This window comes from Nelusetta ayraudi, unplaced genomic scaffold, assembly GCF_046127955.1.
Source record: "Nelusetta ayraudi isolate G7.1 ecotype Tasmania unplaced genomic scaffold, CSIRO-AGI_Nayr_v1 ptg000136l, whole genome shotgun sequence".
Taxonomy (NCBI): domain Eukaryota; kingdom Metazoa; phylum Chordata; class Actinopteri; order Tetraodontiformes; family Monacanthidae; genus Nelusetta; species Nelusetta ayraudi.
In genome coordinates this window covers 6583851-6597767 of record NW_027466186.1, presented here as the reverse complement: position 1 = coordinate 6597767, position 13917 = coordinate 6583851, and the positions used below count along the sequence as shown (strand labels likewise).

The window sequence follows — 13917 nt, the reverse complement described above, 5'->3', positions numbered from 1 at the left end:
TTCAAATTCCTATGTTTTGACTTTAGTTTAACATGTAAGAAAAAGAAAAAAGTTTTATTTCTATTGAATATGGATACTTGAAACGTTTTCCTTTATCTCAGGTTAGAAATGATAAAAAGGTTGGTGTAAGATTGGTAACCGTGACCTTTATTCTCCAAATACAACTGATGATAACAAAAACATAAAACAACAACACAGAGAAAGTACGTGTTTTCACGGCCACTGCGTGTTCTGAGTGTCTGGACTGGTCCATGTGTCGCCATGAAAAGCTGCAGCGTCCCGGCGCCTTCACCTGGTGAAGGAGCGCACGTGTCGGCCCCGCCCTCCTCCGCTCCCTCCCCCACCGCTGAACTTGCTGCCCTGAGATCCTCGTCCACCTCCACCACCTCCACCTCCTCCTGCACCTCCACCGCCGCCTCCCCCGGCGCTGCCGCCTCCTCCTCCTCCCCCGCTGAGCCAGGAAAGCCCAGTGCCTCCTCTCCCCCGCGGGGCTCGGTCTCGTGGAGCCAGACGATATGCACCTAGTGAGAGAAATGCACCGCCTTTTAAACTCAATTTTGTTATTTTTTAGAAATAGATGCAGAGTTTGATTAAATAAACAAATGGAAATAGAAAACAAAAGCTGTGTGTGTGTCTGTGGTCACTTCTTACTTGCTGGTGGTTGTCTGGAGGGCAGCGGCACACGGGTGAAGTTGCTCTGGCCTCCTCGGGGTTCGCTGTAGGTTCCTCTGTGGGTGACAGCAGGAACCTGCGCGCTCCAGGAGGAACCACCACGACCTCCTTCTCGCCGAGCGTAGTTGCCTAACAAAAGAGGATGGATTTAACTCCCTCTACAGGCCAAATGTTGACTCACATAATGCGCTAAAGGAATTCCCAGTCACCAATAGTTGATGTATTCTGGATAGAGTAACAACAACTATATGCTAAAACTGACCAGTTTTATAAAAGTAAAAACAATAAGGCACAACTCAATTTGATCAAGAGAATTGAATACAATCTTAGCCACAGGGCAACTATGTGATGCACAGAGATGACGTTTTCAGCCAAACCAGTGGTTCTCAACTGGTGTAGTCTCAGGACCCGCATTTCCTTCCTTATAATGAAGTCGCGACCCAAACTTATTTTACAATATTAAATAAATTATTGAAATTATTAAATTGAATTGCGTGTCCTGCAAAATAAATTCACAACATTTTTTCTATAAATTTATATGTAAATTAAAATCCCCTTCTTTGTGGGGAAACTGCCCACGAAGCAGAGACCCACTAACAACAGCTCTACGACCCACTTTTGGGTCGCGAACCACCCATTGAGAAAGGCTGAGCAAAACCATGTATTGGCTCCAATGTGTTTCCTTGATGTCAGCCAGCAGGTGATACGTACCGGACAGCAGAACCCCTTTGGGCTGTGGTGGAGTGAAGAAACGAGTCTGGTTGTGGAAAGTAGCTCTGCCCCTGTTGCCGGTGAAGAGCCCTCTAGTGGGCGGTTTGGGGATGCTCTTGGGGGGCCGCTTAGGGGGCAAAAGTCCGAGAGGGGTCGTAATGTCTTTAAACTCTGCAGCCACAAAGTCGTCCACATGCATGCTGGGCGGGCGGGACGTGTTCTGCTTGCGCTGGCGGAAGATGTCATGCGGCCTGCAGAGATTCTGTCCAAAGCCTCCTCGACCGCCGCGGCCACGAGTGGCAGCCATGATGTGGGCTCGCTTGGCAGGCTCCACGTAGTCGGATTTACCGCTGCGACAAAGGGCAACAATGAACCATCAGTTAAGCAGTTGAAAACAAAATGTCGGCCTGTTGCGAATGACAAGAAAACAAAAAACTCGAGGCACCAACCTTGAGGTGATGAAGGTCTCGTGTTTGTGTTTGCCCAGCCTGAAGCCCTTGGGAGCCTTTGTGTGACCAGGAGAGGAGGGTTCAGACAGGATGGAGCGCTCCAGCTCTGCCTTCAGGTCCAGTTCAGGGCAGCATTCCTGGGCAAGACCCACCAGATCCACCTTCACCTGCACACACAGCCGCATTGCTTTAATGCAAGAAATTAAATTCATAGGGTGTGTCCAAACTTTTGACTGGTAGTGTGCATGCACTTACCGTGTCAAGGTCCGTCTCCATGTCATCAGTTTGGAAGGGAGAGAACCAAAGAGTCTTCAGCTGCTCATCCAGAGCTTCTGACAGGATAAACACAGTCCTACAGAAGCAAAGGGCACAGACAGACACAGAAAGATTTATTTTTTGCAATACCCTGATGGATAATATTCATTTACTCATATAAACCTCTGTACCTGTTGTTGAACTGGGCTGCAAGGGTCTCCGGTGCCGGCAGGACAGGCTCAGTGTCTGCTGGTGCAGGTGCATCTGTGGCGGACTCGAGCATCTGCCTCAGCACAATGACAGTCTCCAACACGGGCTCCAAAGAGTCGTCCTCCTTACACAGTTTCTAGGAGAAAAACACGTATAGATTAGGAGAGGTCACACCTTTGCCTCAGAGCATCAAACTTTCTTCATTATTTTTTTTAATGTGTACCGTGATCTGCTTCTCCAAAGCAGGAATTGGATGAGACTCTGCATCTTCCCATTGCAGCAGAGCTTTCATCTCGGAGCCTGACAGTAACCGTGTCGCCGTGAAGGCCGCGTCCTCACCAGACCCTTGACCCTCATCAACACACTGGAGTAAAAGACAGACCCCCCCAAAAAATGTAAAACACTATAATGAATTCAATGCCTACATTTTCAATGCATTTTCCTTCTTTTGTATGTCCTCCCTAACATCTGTAATTATGGTATTTTGCATGATGAATGCAAGGACAACCTAAAAAAGGATACTTAGAACCGTATACTTAGAACTTATTTTCACCAACTTTGTAACTGTATTGTGTTTACATGGCTAGTGATGAAACGCCATAGTTTGCATTGTTATAACACAATGAAGTTACCATGGGTTCACTGCTGAATATCTGCCTTAGAAAGTCAAGCAGCGCTGAGAGCAGATCGGCCGAGTCCTTGCTGAAGGAAGAGATGAGCCTCTTCAACATTGAGAACAATCCTGCACCGTGTTTCTTCAAAGCGCTGAAACAAAATTTCAACATATTCAAAATCTCCACCACTTATTACAGGAAAAAACTACCAAACTAAGAAGTTGAAAGGTGCAGTGATATTTACACTTTCAAGTGGTACAGTCCGTATTCGTGCTCGGTGAGGAATGTGAGAGTCCTGATGGAGGTGAGAAGCAGAGGGACGCTGCTCTCTGAATTCTCCAAAACATCCAAAAAGCCCTTGCAGACTGCAGACAGCATCTCTCGGCCCGGCAGCGAATTGGTCAACTGCTCAACCTCTGAAACGCAGCTTTCACCAGGCGGAGACACCACCAGGGAAATATCCTAGTGAAGAGTGAAACCAAGATGGAGAAGAAGATGAAAAAGGTTTGAGCCTCCAGGGCTCCTTTCATGGCTGTTTCTATGTTTGCATTAACTCTTCTCACCTGGTCACAGAGTGACTGCAATATGGTCCCCACTAGTTCGCTGCACTGTTGCTGCTGTATGGAGTGGTCAGTGGGGGGAACCAGCAGGGAGAGCAGCGAGGGGAACAGCTCGGCCAGCTGCTCGTCTCCGGCGACGGAGCCTGAGAGCAGGTGCAGCACTGCCACCTTACAAGCCTTCTGCGACACCAGAGTGTCCACCAGGGAGAGCAAGCGCAGCACCTGGCCCCAGCACACCGCCTTCCCCTCGGGCCTGCAAGTCAGGAGACCTTTTAGAACAACAGTTTCAACCAACAAACAAACAAACCAACAGACGGACGGACAGACGGACGGAGCAGTGAGCGCAGTTCACTCACAACTGAAGCTCCTCGGACAGCAGCTCCAGAGGTGTCTTCATGATGAGCGTGGCCGTGGGCGAGGACAGATCTGCTAGCTGAACGCACATTCTTCTCAGCATGGCCATGAGGGGCGGACAGCTGGTGGCGCACACACACCTCAGCGACTCGGAGAACATTTTCGACTGTGCCCGCAGGTGCATGCTCCACAGCTTCCTGGTGTTTAAGGCCACAGCCACGTCCTGGACTGACATCACCTGGTGGACCAAAGTCAAATGACGTTTTCATTTCCTTTTCTTCAATGATACGTTGCAACCAGAAGAGTAGACTGAGGTACCCGAGTGCTCTGTATGGGCAGCGGAAGAGGCAGGAGCTCGGACAGCAGCGTGAGCCCTGAGAACAGGCCTTCAGGAGCTTTGAGCAGCGAGCACAGCACCTCCTTCAGCATCAGAGACCAGGTGTTGTTGGCCAAGGTCTCCTCCGTGTGAGTCACCTGCCATCGGACACACACACACACGGCACTGACCGTTTACTGAATAAACTGACTGAACACATGTATTTCGAGCATGTATATAATATGTAACTATTTGTAAATACAAAAGAAAAAAAAAAGTAAAAACATGACAAAACACTGCACATAGTTCGAAAAAGGAGTAGGAAGAATTAAAAAACTTTTTAATTTCCTACCGCTTTTTAACTATTCTACAGTTTTATAACCGTTATAATATATAACATATATACACTACATAAATATCTATATAAACATATAATTATAAAATAAAAATATACTACATACATATCTTTATAAATATAAATATTATATAACACAATATTACATAATATAACACGATAAAGTATAATATATATGCAAAAACTATGCAGATATCCATATAAATACATAATATATACACATACATACTACATAACTATCCTCTCAAATATATACCACACACTATGTTAACTTCAATATAACAATACTATTCTATTTAAAGATTTATCCCTCATCATCCTCAGTTATCACACTTCCTCCTCCATAAACTTGTTTAGAAATTGTTTGGCGCAACAATTCCTTCTGAAAAATGGCTTTGACACGCACCTCCTCGTTAACGCCCTGCGTGAAGGTGAGCAGCACGTCCACGATGAGCGCCTGCATTCGCATCTCCTCTCCGTCCAGGCGGCCCGTCGCGGGGATGGAGCAAACTATCATGTGCAGCGTCACCAACACGTTGGCCACGCGGGTGTCCCGGAACTGGAAGGCGCCGCCGCGCAGCAGTTCCGTCAGCATGGCGCGCAGCAGCCGCAGCGTGCCGATGCACACGCTGAGGATCATGCAGCGCAGAGGCGTGGGGCCCATGTGTCCGTGCATGCGCCACGGCTGCAGCAACACACCGCACACCTTCTGCAGGATGCGCACGCACGTGTCGAGACCCTCGCTGGAGAACAGCTGGACCCCCGCGAGACTCCACTTGAGATCTCTTTGCTGACCTGTTGGGGGAGAAACAGGAGAAACTTTACGCATTCATTCAACATTATGGTAACAAAACAGGAATAGAAGAAGCTCTACATCCTACGTGTGTGTGTAAGTTAACTGTGGTAAATAACTAATTGTGAGCAAATATAAGGACTGTCTTTTATATTAATTAATATTGAACAAAAAACTTTCAGCAAAAACATTTTGACTGATCTGAGATTTTTGGTACTTCTTTACCTTCCACAGCAGGTGGGGGGCAGGCAATGTGACAAAGGACCCTGAGAGCGCTGACTAGTCCGGTTCCATCAGGAGTCAACACATTCTCCACATTCTGACGTCAAGAGACAACATAAGTGTAAATTAAAAAGTGAAAAAAACAAGAAAAAAAAAACCACCAACAAACTCATAATAGTTGCCTAGCGGCTCAACTCATCTCAAACATGCACCAGAACTGGTTCAAACCGGTTACTGATGCTCAACATGCCAATGATGTTAACTGTAAATCAGCAAGGTTAATTGTTTATGACATACAGAAAATACATAAATATTTCTGTGCTGTTCTTGCAGCTGCGGGGTAGCTCATCACGTCATACTGAAACATAGTCTTGATTTTCTCTAGGATTAAAATGAAACAGGCATCTATTTAATTCAACTATCGATGAAACAAAGACGTTGAATTTGAGAGGGCAGTCAATGTTGGTGGACTGGACAGGGACATCTATATACTATGATTCTGTAAAGTTTATAAATGCTAATGGAATAACACTGAATGAGACTGAAAAAATATATCAAGCTTTTAATGTATAGCACAGTCATTTAAAAAGTTCTGCATTTACTTAGTTTTGTGCTTACAAAACCTTGTTGTGATTTTCTTTTAAATAAAAATGTAGACCTAGAATATTTTTTTACAACCTTGATCTAAAAAATATAAAATAGCAGAAAAAAGTAAAAGAAAATGTATAAAGAGCAGCATATCTGTACCTGTTTAATGTAGTCTACGAGTGTAGAAATGCTGCCAATCTCAAATCGGACTTTTTCCAGAGGCTCCAGCCATTTGCTCAGCTCTAAAGTCAGAGGAAAGGTTCAAATCAATTCAGCAAAAAAACATACACAGCCTAAAACTTTCAATGTACAAAAGGTTTTTTTTTTTAAAATGTGCCATTAATAATCACCCTGCAACTTGGCATTGGTCTCATCGGCCTTGGCGAGGGCGAGTAGAGGGGCAGCATATTGCTCCATCATCCGCAGCTCATTGGAGCTCTGCACCACCAGCAGCACCAGCATGCAGGCGTAGTTGTACGTCACGGCTTTACGTGTTTTGGCCTCACTGCAGAAGACAGAGCAGAACAACGTACAGATGAGGTCCCCAAAAAATACACGCAAAGAGACACAGAACTGGATTTGATGGCTGGGTTGCCCGTACCCCTGTCCGTCCTTGCTGTGGTGCTGAAGCAGAGTGACCAGACAGGACAGGTTGTTGTCCAGGCTGAAAACATGAGCCACGGCGCTGCGGCCCGTCTGCGTGAAGGTCATCAGGTAGAGCGCGTGCAGCATGGCCAGCACCTCCGTGTTGTCGCCGTCTTCCAGCCCGGCTCCTCCGTCCGCCGCGGCCGACACGTGGTTCATGAGCTCGGACACAGCCTGCAGGGCGTGCAGCGCCTGCAGCAGCCACACGCCGAAGCCCTCCTCGCCGAAGCCCGGTCCGCTGAGCGCCGCTTCACCGCCGGCGAACGTGGCATCCTCGCCCTCGGCCGCCTCGGCCACGGATGCCATGAGACGCAGCAGCAGGTTGGTGGGGCTGGGCTGGGCGAGGAGGAAGAGCAGGCCCGACTGCGTGAGCGACAGGAAGCGCAGGAGCTCCTTCACGGCCAGGGTGAGGCCCAGGTGGCCTGATGCGGCGGCAGCCGTCAGGAGCGCCGCTGTGCTCTCCAGGAGGTGCGCGGCGTGCATGTACCTGGAGGGGATGAAGAGTCACGGTGGGCGGTCGAAGATCAGAGGGAGGAGCCTCTGAGCTGCCATTTGTCAGGGTTAGTCGCCAGAATGGGATACCTGTACAGTGTCGGGTACGGATCATCCCGCTCCTGTGGCCCCGTGATTCGGGCCGAGGTGGGGAACGCCTTCCCAGGGGGCTGCACCATGCAGTAGGGGGCCGTCTCCAGCAGGTGGTGCAACTCTTCCAGGACCCCCGTCAGCCTGTCCAGCTCAGCCTCGCTCAGGTGGAAGGAGCTCATTGACGGCTCCTCCTCCATGGGGCACTCAGCGTCCTCCGCCTCCTCCTGAGGACATTAAAATGTTGATGTATCTCATCTCAGTGTAACCCAGACATGGGCAAACTGCGGCCCGGGGGCCTTTAAATTTTTCAATCCGGCCCGGCGAACTTGAAGAAATTATATTAATAGTAAGTAAGTCACAAAATAGCTGCATTTCATCCATTGTTTTCAGTGTTTTAAGTGTAATTTGAACAAAGAGCTAAATACCGAGGGGCTTTGTTCTAACGCTTTAGTTAATTTACAATTGGCATTATAGCACGTTTTCTACTTATCCCATGGTATATATATTTTTTTCTCCTATGAGGTGGGTCACTAAACACTCCATCCATCTCATCTCATCCCTACCCTGGCGCTGACTCTCTGGCACTGTGAGTCGTAACTTTGTGTATTTGTTCATATGGAGGCCAACCTGCTGTGATTCGGTCGATGCTGTTGCCGCCGCCACTGCTGCTGCCGCTGCCGCCGCTGCTGCAGCTGAATTCTGCAGGTCCAGCAGGACCTCAAACATGTGGCTCTTCTGTAAAATGGCGTTGCCCGCCGTGATCACCCTCACCGTCTCTTCGCGCAGGAACAGCTGCACAAAACGCTGCAAAAGCACAGAACTTCTGTTAGAGTCAAGTGAAGAATGCAAGAAAGTTGGAAGAAATGTTTTAAAAAGGCCAGTTAGACTTAGTAGCAGGTACTGTTAAACTAGCCTATCAGTACAAAAGGAGCTAATCTTTATGTGAATATAGATGCTAATTTAGAGTCATTAGAAAAGGAGCACAACAATTAATTTTGTTGTCGATTAAAAATCACTTTCTATTTTAATAAATGATATATTGGGAAACCCAACCATCTCTAGTTCTATACACTAATATATAGTTATATATTTAAAAAAAAAATGCTCAAGAAATAATAATAATAGTAATAAATAGCAACACTAGTTCTTCAGCTCCAGTGTCCAGTTACCTGATAGCCGCTCTTCTCCGACTCCTTTGCGTGAACAAAGGCCTCCACACCAGCGGGGGCGTTGATCAGAGAGCCCAGAGCTCTCAGGATGCTCAGCTTCAGGGTGGAGGACACGTGGTCCATGTTCAGCAGCTCGAGCAGCACATCGAGGGCCCCCTCGCGCAGCAGCGCCGCGAGGCCCTGCGGGCACTCGGCCAGGCAGGACACCAGCTTGGCGCCGGCTTTCAACTGTCTGAGGTTGAGGGCGATGGGCTGCGTGAGGGCCACCTCCATGCTCAGAGCCTGGAGAGCCCAGCGGGTGTAAACCCCGACGAGGTCCTCTGCCTCCTTCTCTCCTTGCTTGATTAAACAAGCCAACCCTCTTGCCAGGAGCCCGGGTACCTCCTCCAGAGCCGACACCCAGCCCACGTCTCTGTCGTCACCGATGCTGGTGAGGAGCTCTTTGAGCCGCGCGACGGCCCCGTCCTCCGTCTCTGCCTCCTCGCCAGCAGCCTGTCCCTCTGTTCCCCCTGGGTCCCTGGGCTCCTCCATGCTGGCTTTCTCAAACTGGATATCAAAATGAGTTTTGTATGGGGGCACGAAGTACAGCAAGGGCCTGAGCTCCCGCTCGTACGGGTCGTACTGGACCGGCGGGACGGATGCCAGGTCTTCTGGGGTGTAATCAATGTCAAAGGAGGGCAGCTTGAAGTTGCCGTTGTCCAAGTCGTCCTCGTCACTGGAAATCTGCTCGTAGCCGTCATCGCCTAGACACACGAGTCAAAAAAAAAGAGATGCCGTTTTTAATACGTCAGCCACAAGTTTTGCCAACTTTGATGAAATATGGAGTAGTGAAAATGGAGGAGGCAGCAACTTTTTATATCACCTTGCTCCACCGCCAGAAAACACACACACACACTGGCCAACTGTACCACACGCTTCCTGCCATGCAGGGTGAGTTTGACATGCAGTTTGTGACCACAACACAAGCGTCAGCCACAGCTATGGTGATGTGAGGCGGAACTCCCAGGAGCTTATGGATGTTGCTCATAAGTCGACAGCATCCAGCGGTTGTTGGTTTGAGGCAGCATGACAGAGCGCACACACACTCTCCTGCCACTCGGTCCCAAATGGACGCTGCCCGGGGATGTGGAGGGGGGGCGGACATCCATTTGGGACTTGCAGACTGTCCTACTCCCACGGAATAACTCCCCTACCTTCCTCCAACTCCTCTTCCTCGTCCTCACCCTCATCTTCCTCCTCTTCTTCCTCGTCCTCTTCAGGAGCGCTGCCCTCGGTCCGCGCGTCTTCCTCCTCGTCCTGCTCCTCCTCTTCTTCCTCGTCGCCTTCTTCCTCCTGCTCGGCGTCAGAGTACGCTTCGTCGGCAGGCAGCGATCTCTCGGGCGACACGGCCTCCAGGTAGTCGTCCCGCTTCGCACACGGCTCGTCCTTCACCACACCCACTGCAGACATGGAAGACAGGGGCAGGAGAGCACAAATTCATCAAGTACGTCCATGTGGAATGTGTTGCTATGCCACCTAAAATGTATGAAGTTCTGATGGACGTGTTTTTTTTTAATAGTTTTATATGAATTCTTTACATATTCAAAATAAATAAATACATAAAATAAAATGTCAAATATAGCCAGGAGCAGGTTTGGCAGGCAGCCACTAGCTATTGCTGGTTTTGTTACACTTTAATAATCAACATGTGCAGGCATGTTGCCTGCTAAAAGGGACATTCCGTGCTTTGCGGTGCTCTACAGGCGAAATTCAATGCAGAAATAAGGGGAATATTCTCAAGATACAATTGCTAACATATCCTTGAAAAAGACAAAACAACTTCTAACCCGTCACTGGAACCTGCTCCTCATCATCATCATCTGGGGGCGGAGGTCCAGGTGGCGTACGAGGCCCTCTTGGGGCCGGCCTGGGTGGGCTGCCATTGTACTGGTCATCTTTCTCCCAGTCTGGAAACAGATGAACAGTATGAAGTACAATTATTGGGGGGCTGTTTTAGAGTTTTTCAGATTCTAGTTTCAGGATCTGGGTGTGACATTGAGGGTTTCATTATTATTATTACCATTGTTATTATTTTTTTTAAAGATGCCCACCTTGTTTAATGATCCTCTTGGGCCCGCTGGGTTGTTGTGGCGGTGGAGGTGGCGGGGGAGGGGGTGAGCTCTGATCATGTCCATGTGGGCGCTCCGCGGTCCCGTACACTGCTAGAGTCAAACTTGTGTACCAGCCACGTAGCACTAAACCATTTGTGTTTATCTGTTTGGAATAAATAATGTCCATTAATTTGTGCATTTTCTAGATGTTTACAGTTTGACATACAAATACTGGTTATGAAGACTCACTTTCCCACTCGGTCTGAACACAATGGACTTGTTCTCGTCATATTCCAGACTGCGGGAAGAACAAAAATGTATTTGATTAAAACACACAACTCAAAACACTCATTCATAGAGGTTTAAATCATCGTGAGATTACTGTTCACTTTCGTAAAATTATGATTTAATAAGTTTTAACACTCAGTTGAATGATATCCTTGATTAACATATCAATGGCAAACCCCAATAACTATTATTTCAAATAAATCTCATCCAATATGCCTTCAACTCTTCTCTAATTCATCTCCGGTCAGCTCTCCGTGATCAACTGTCTAATTATAGGCACTACAAATAAATGATTCTGTTATTCTGTATCATTCCAGTGGGTTACATGTTACTACCCATGACACAATTATACTGATAAAAGAAGAAAAATGTCTAATGATTTGAAACAAGACATCCAAGCAGAGACCTGGGGCCACTGTAAACACTGGCTAAACTTGCACAGGGTCACACAGCAAATGAAAAGTGTAGCTCATTAAACTAGAACTGTAGATGCAGTAAGTTTATTATTTTCATACTACTGAGTACTTTAAAAGTCTACAGGCCTTCTATTTTGGACCTAGAATAACTTGGGTGTGTTGTATCTGAAGTTGAAAACAACTTTCTTTTACAATCTGCCGGCAAAGTTTATGCTGCGGTAAAGCTGTTCTGAACACCTTAATTATCATGTAGTTATAATAACATCAACAACATAAAAACATCTGAACCACAAATGTTGCTTCTCCCCCATTTCACAGGGACCCCGAATGTTTGTGTCACTTTCTACTGTTCTGTGGGTGGGGCCGAGTTTCTGAAGAAACCAGTTTGTTGGAACAAAGAGACCTGAATGGGTGGGTTAATACTACGTGCACACACACCCCTCTCGCTGTTTAAAGCGGACCTCGTGCTACCAAGACTGGTTTTACAGGTGAGTCTAACACCAAAGATAGTAGAGAGACACAACAAACACCATGTTTGGTAAAATTATCCATACCTGCCCAGTCTGTGGAATGAGGCACAGTTGGGTTTGGCGAGATTATTGAAGAACAGCTCCAGCTGGAAGGCATGAGGAGATGTTTCTCTGAAAACACAGATACACACAGTATTGAGGTGATCAGGGATTGATGCATTTAATAAACGTGAGTTATGTGTAAGCATGAGTTTCCTCATTGAGAAATGTCAGTAGAGTAATCTACTTCACTTAAATTCAAGGACTCTGACATAAATATAACTATACAATAGCATGTCATACAAAGGCCAAAGATATTTAGTTTAATTTAGCCATACATATATTTGTAAGATCTTGGTTTGCATACATAAGAGAACCAAATAATACAGCTATTATTAATCTTAGAATAAGATAATACTTATTAGATAAGAATAAGTATTTTAAATCATTTCTGTTAAATATTAAACATTTTCAGCTCCTAACATCCTTGTTATTCCCTAAAATCTTCTATATGTGTACTTCGCAGATGTATTAGATTGTATTGTGAAGACTCATAAAACTCATATTTACAACAAGTTAACCCTTTTAAGTGTAATGCAGCAATTTGATAATTCCTAGATCGGTGTTGATGCATCATGTTTGCTTAAGACACTGTGTTTTTGCACAGTTCTGCAGTGATGTGAATAAAATTTTGTGAAAACAGCATCAATATGTTGAAATTGTTTGATATGTGTCTATTATAATCATCATTGGTTTCTACAATAAGTCTATCATCTGCTACATTTGGTAAAGGAGGAAGCGGATGTGGTCCTTTTTCAGGATAAATAAAGATTTGAAGAATATTTGTGTTACATATATTGTGTTCATGTATATATCCTTTTAAAGATGTTAGTTCCGTTGTATTTGAGCCAGAACATAGTGTGAAGGACGTATTGGAGTTACTGCAACGCTCTTACCCAAACGCTCTGCTGTCAGGCAAGTTGCTATGAGCCTTAATTCCAGGCGGAATGACCCGGACTTCCGTGATTAGTACCCCGCATGGAAACCGCACCACATCCACGTTGGTCAACTACAGCATAACAATACAAACATTTCAATCAAACTGTCGCACAGAAACCACAGGCGATACTTCTGTACCGTCATTTGAGTTAGCATCGACCACTTGGCAAACAAGAACATAATCTGCGTTGGGATGCGAAAAGAAGAAAGTGCCGTAGCAAAACACGATTATCGTTATAGTGATAACGCAAACAAAATACACACATAATATAGTCGTGGAAAAAAATCAGCACGCATGCATTAGAATCAAATCAGCAAATTGAATCAACCATAAAACAACTAGCAACAGTAGGTAGCCAAACGAACGCCGTTGGCTTGCCAAGTGAGGATTATAATTCAAACTGTTCAATATTTAAATGTTTCATGCGCATAGCTCATAAGTCCCTTTTACAAGAGAATGAAAATATTTCGAAAAACAACCTCAGCATTTTGGTGTTTGAATGTATCAATAAAAAGGAGCTCTGTTGAGGTGTCCCCCGCCATCGCTTTTCTCCCATGTATCGGTGGAAGGATAACTTCCGGGTGATCCAACACTTCCGGGGTATGACTACAAAAAAATGAAACGGTATACAAGAGTGTCATTGTTATTGTGATTATTACTACCACTATCGCTACTATGTTAGGGTTTTATTGCAATTCCACAGTTAATGAAAATTTTTGTATTTTTATTCAGATCGTATTTAAAAAAAAAAAAAAAAAAATGTTTTACGATGTAATAATTCATTATACCAGTGCAACTATATTTCAACTGCCATCGTGTATTTAATGAAGATAATAATTACAACAACAACAACAACAACAGCAACAACAACAACAACAGCAACAACAACAACAACAACAACAACAACAACAACAACAATAATAATAATAATAATAATAATAATAATAATAATAACAATAATAATAATAATAATAATAATAATAATAATAATAATAATAATAATAATAATAATAATAATAGCACAACATTTACTTCCTTGAAACCACCGTTTAAAAACAAAAAACAAAACAGCAACCACTGTACTGTTCCGGCGCAGGAAACAAATGCGAAGCGATA

At 45.5% G+C, this 13917-nt stretch overlaps 1 protein-coding gene across 2 annotated transcripts; it reads right to left on the bottom strand.

The window, feature by feature from the left end:
• Positions 1 to 126: 126 nt before the first annotated feature.
• On the bottom strand, positions 127 to 13393 carry virma (vir like m6A methyltransferase associated). Of its 2 annotated transcripts, none has more exons than XM_076012964.1 (27): positions 13281 to 13393; positions 12758 to 12870; positions 11847 to 11933; positions 10838 to 10886; positions 10589 to 10751; positions 10325 to 10444; positions 9692 to 9937; positions 8499 to 9241; positions 7957 to 8133; positions 7327 to 7553; positions 6701 to 7231; positions 6450 to 6604; positions 6259 to 6341; positions 5515 to 5608; positions 4903 to 5291; positions 4144 to 4299; positions 3828 to 4063; positions 3475 to 3724; positions 3156 to 3373; positions 2930 to 3062; positions 2521 to 2661; positions 2279 to 2433; positions 2088 to 2184; positions 1833 to 1999; positions 1384 to 1733; positions 652 to 801; positions 127 to 521 (listed from the first exon to the last, which is right to left on the bottom strand). In XM_076012964.1, exons 1-27 carry the CDS (start codon positions 13341 to 13343, stop codon positions 289 to 291), a joined length of 5526 nt encoding a protein of 1841 aa, XP_075869079.1. In that variant the 5' UTR covers positions 13344 to 13393; the 3' UTR covers positions 127 to 288. The 2 variants fall into 2 exon arrangements, with proteins under 2 accessions (XP_075869079.1, XP_075869082.1); XM_076012967.1 differs by having other exon boundaries at positions 9722 to 9937.
• Between the last annotated feature and the right edge of the window lie 524 nt (positions 13394 to 13917).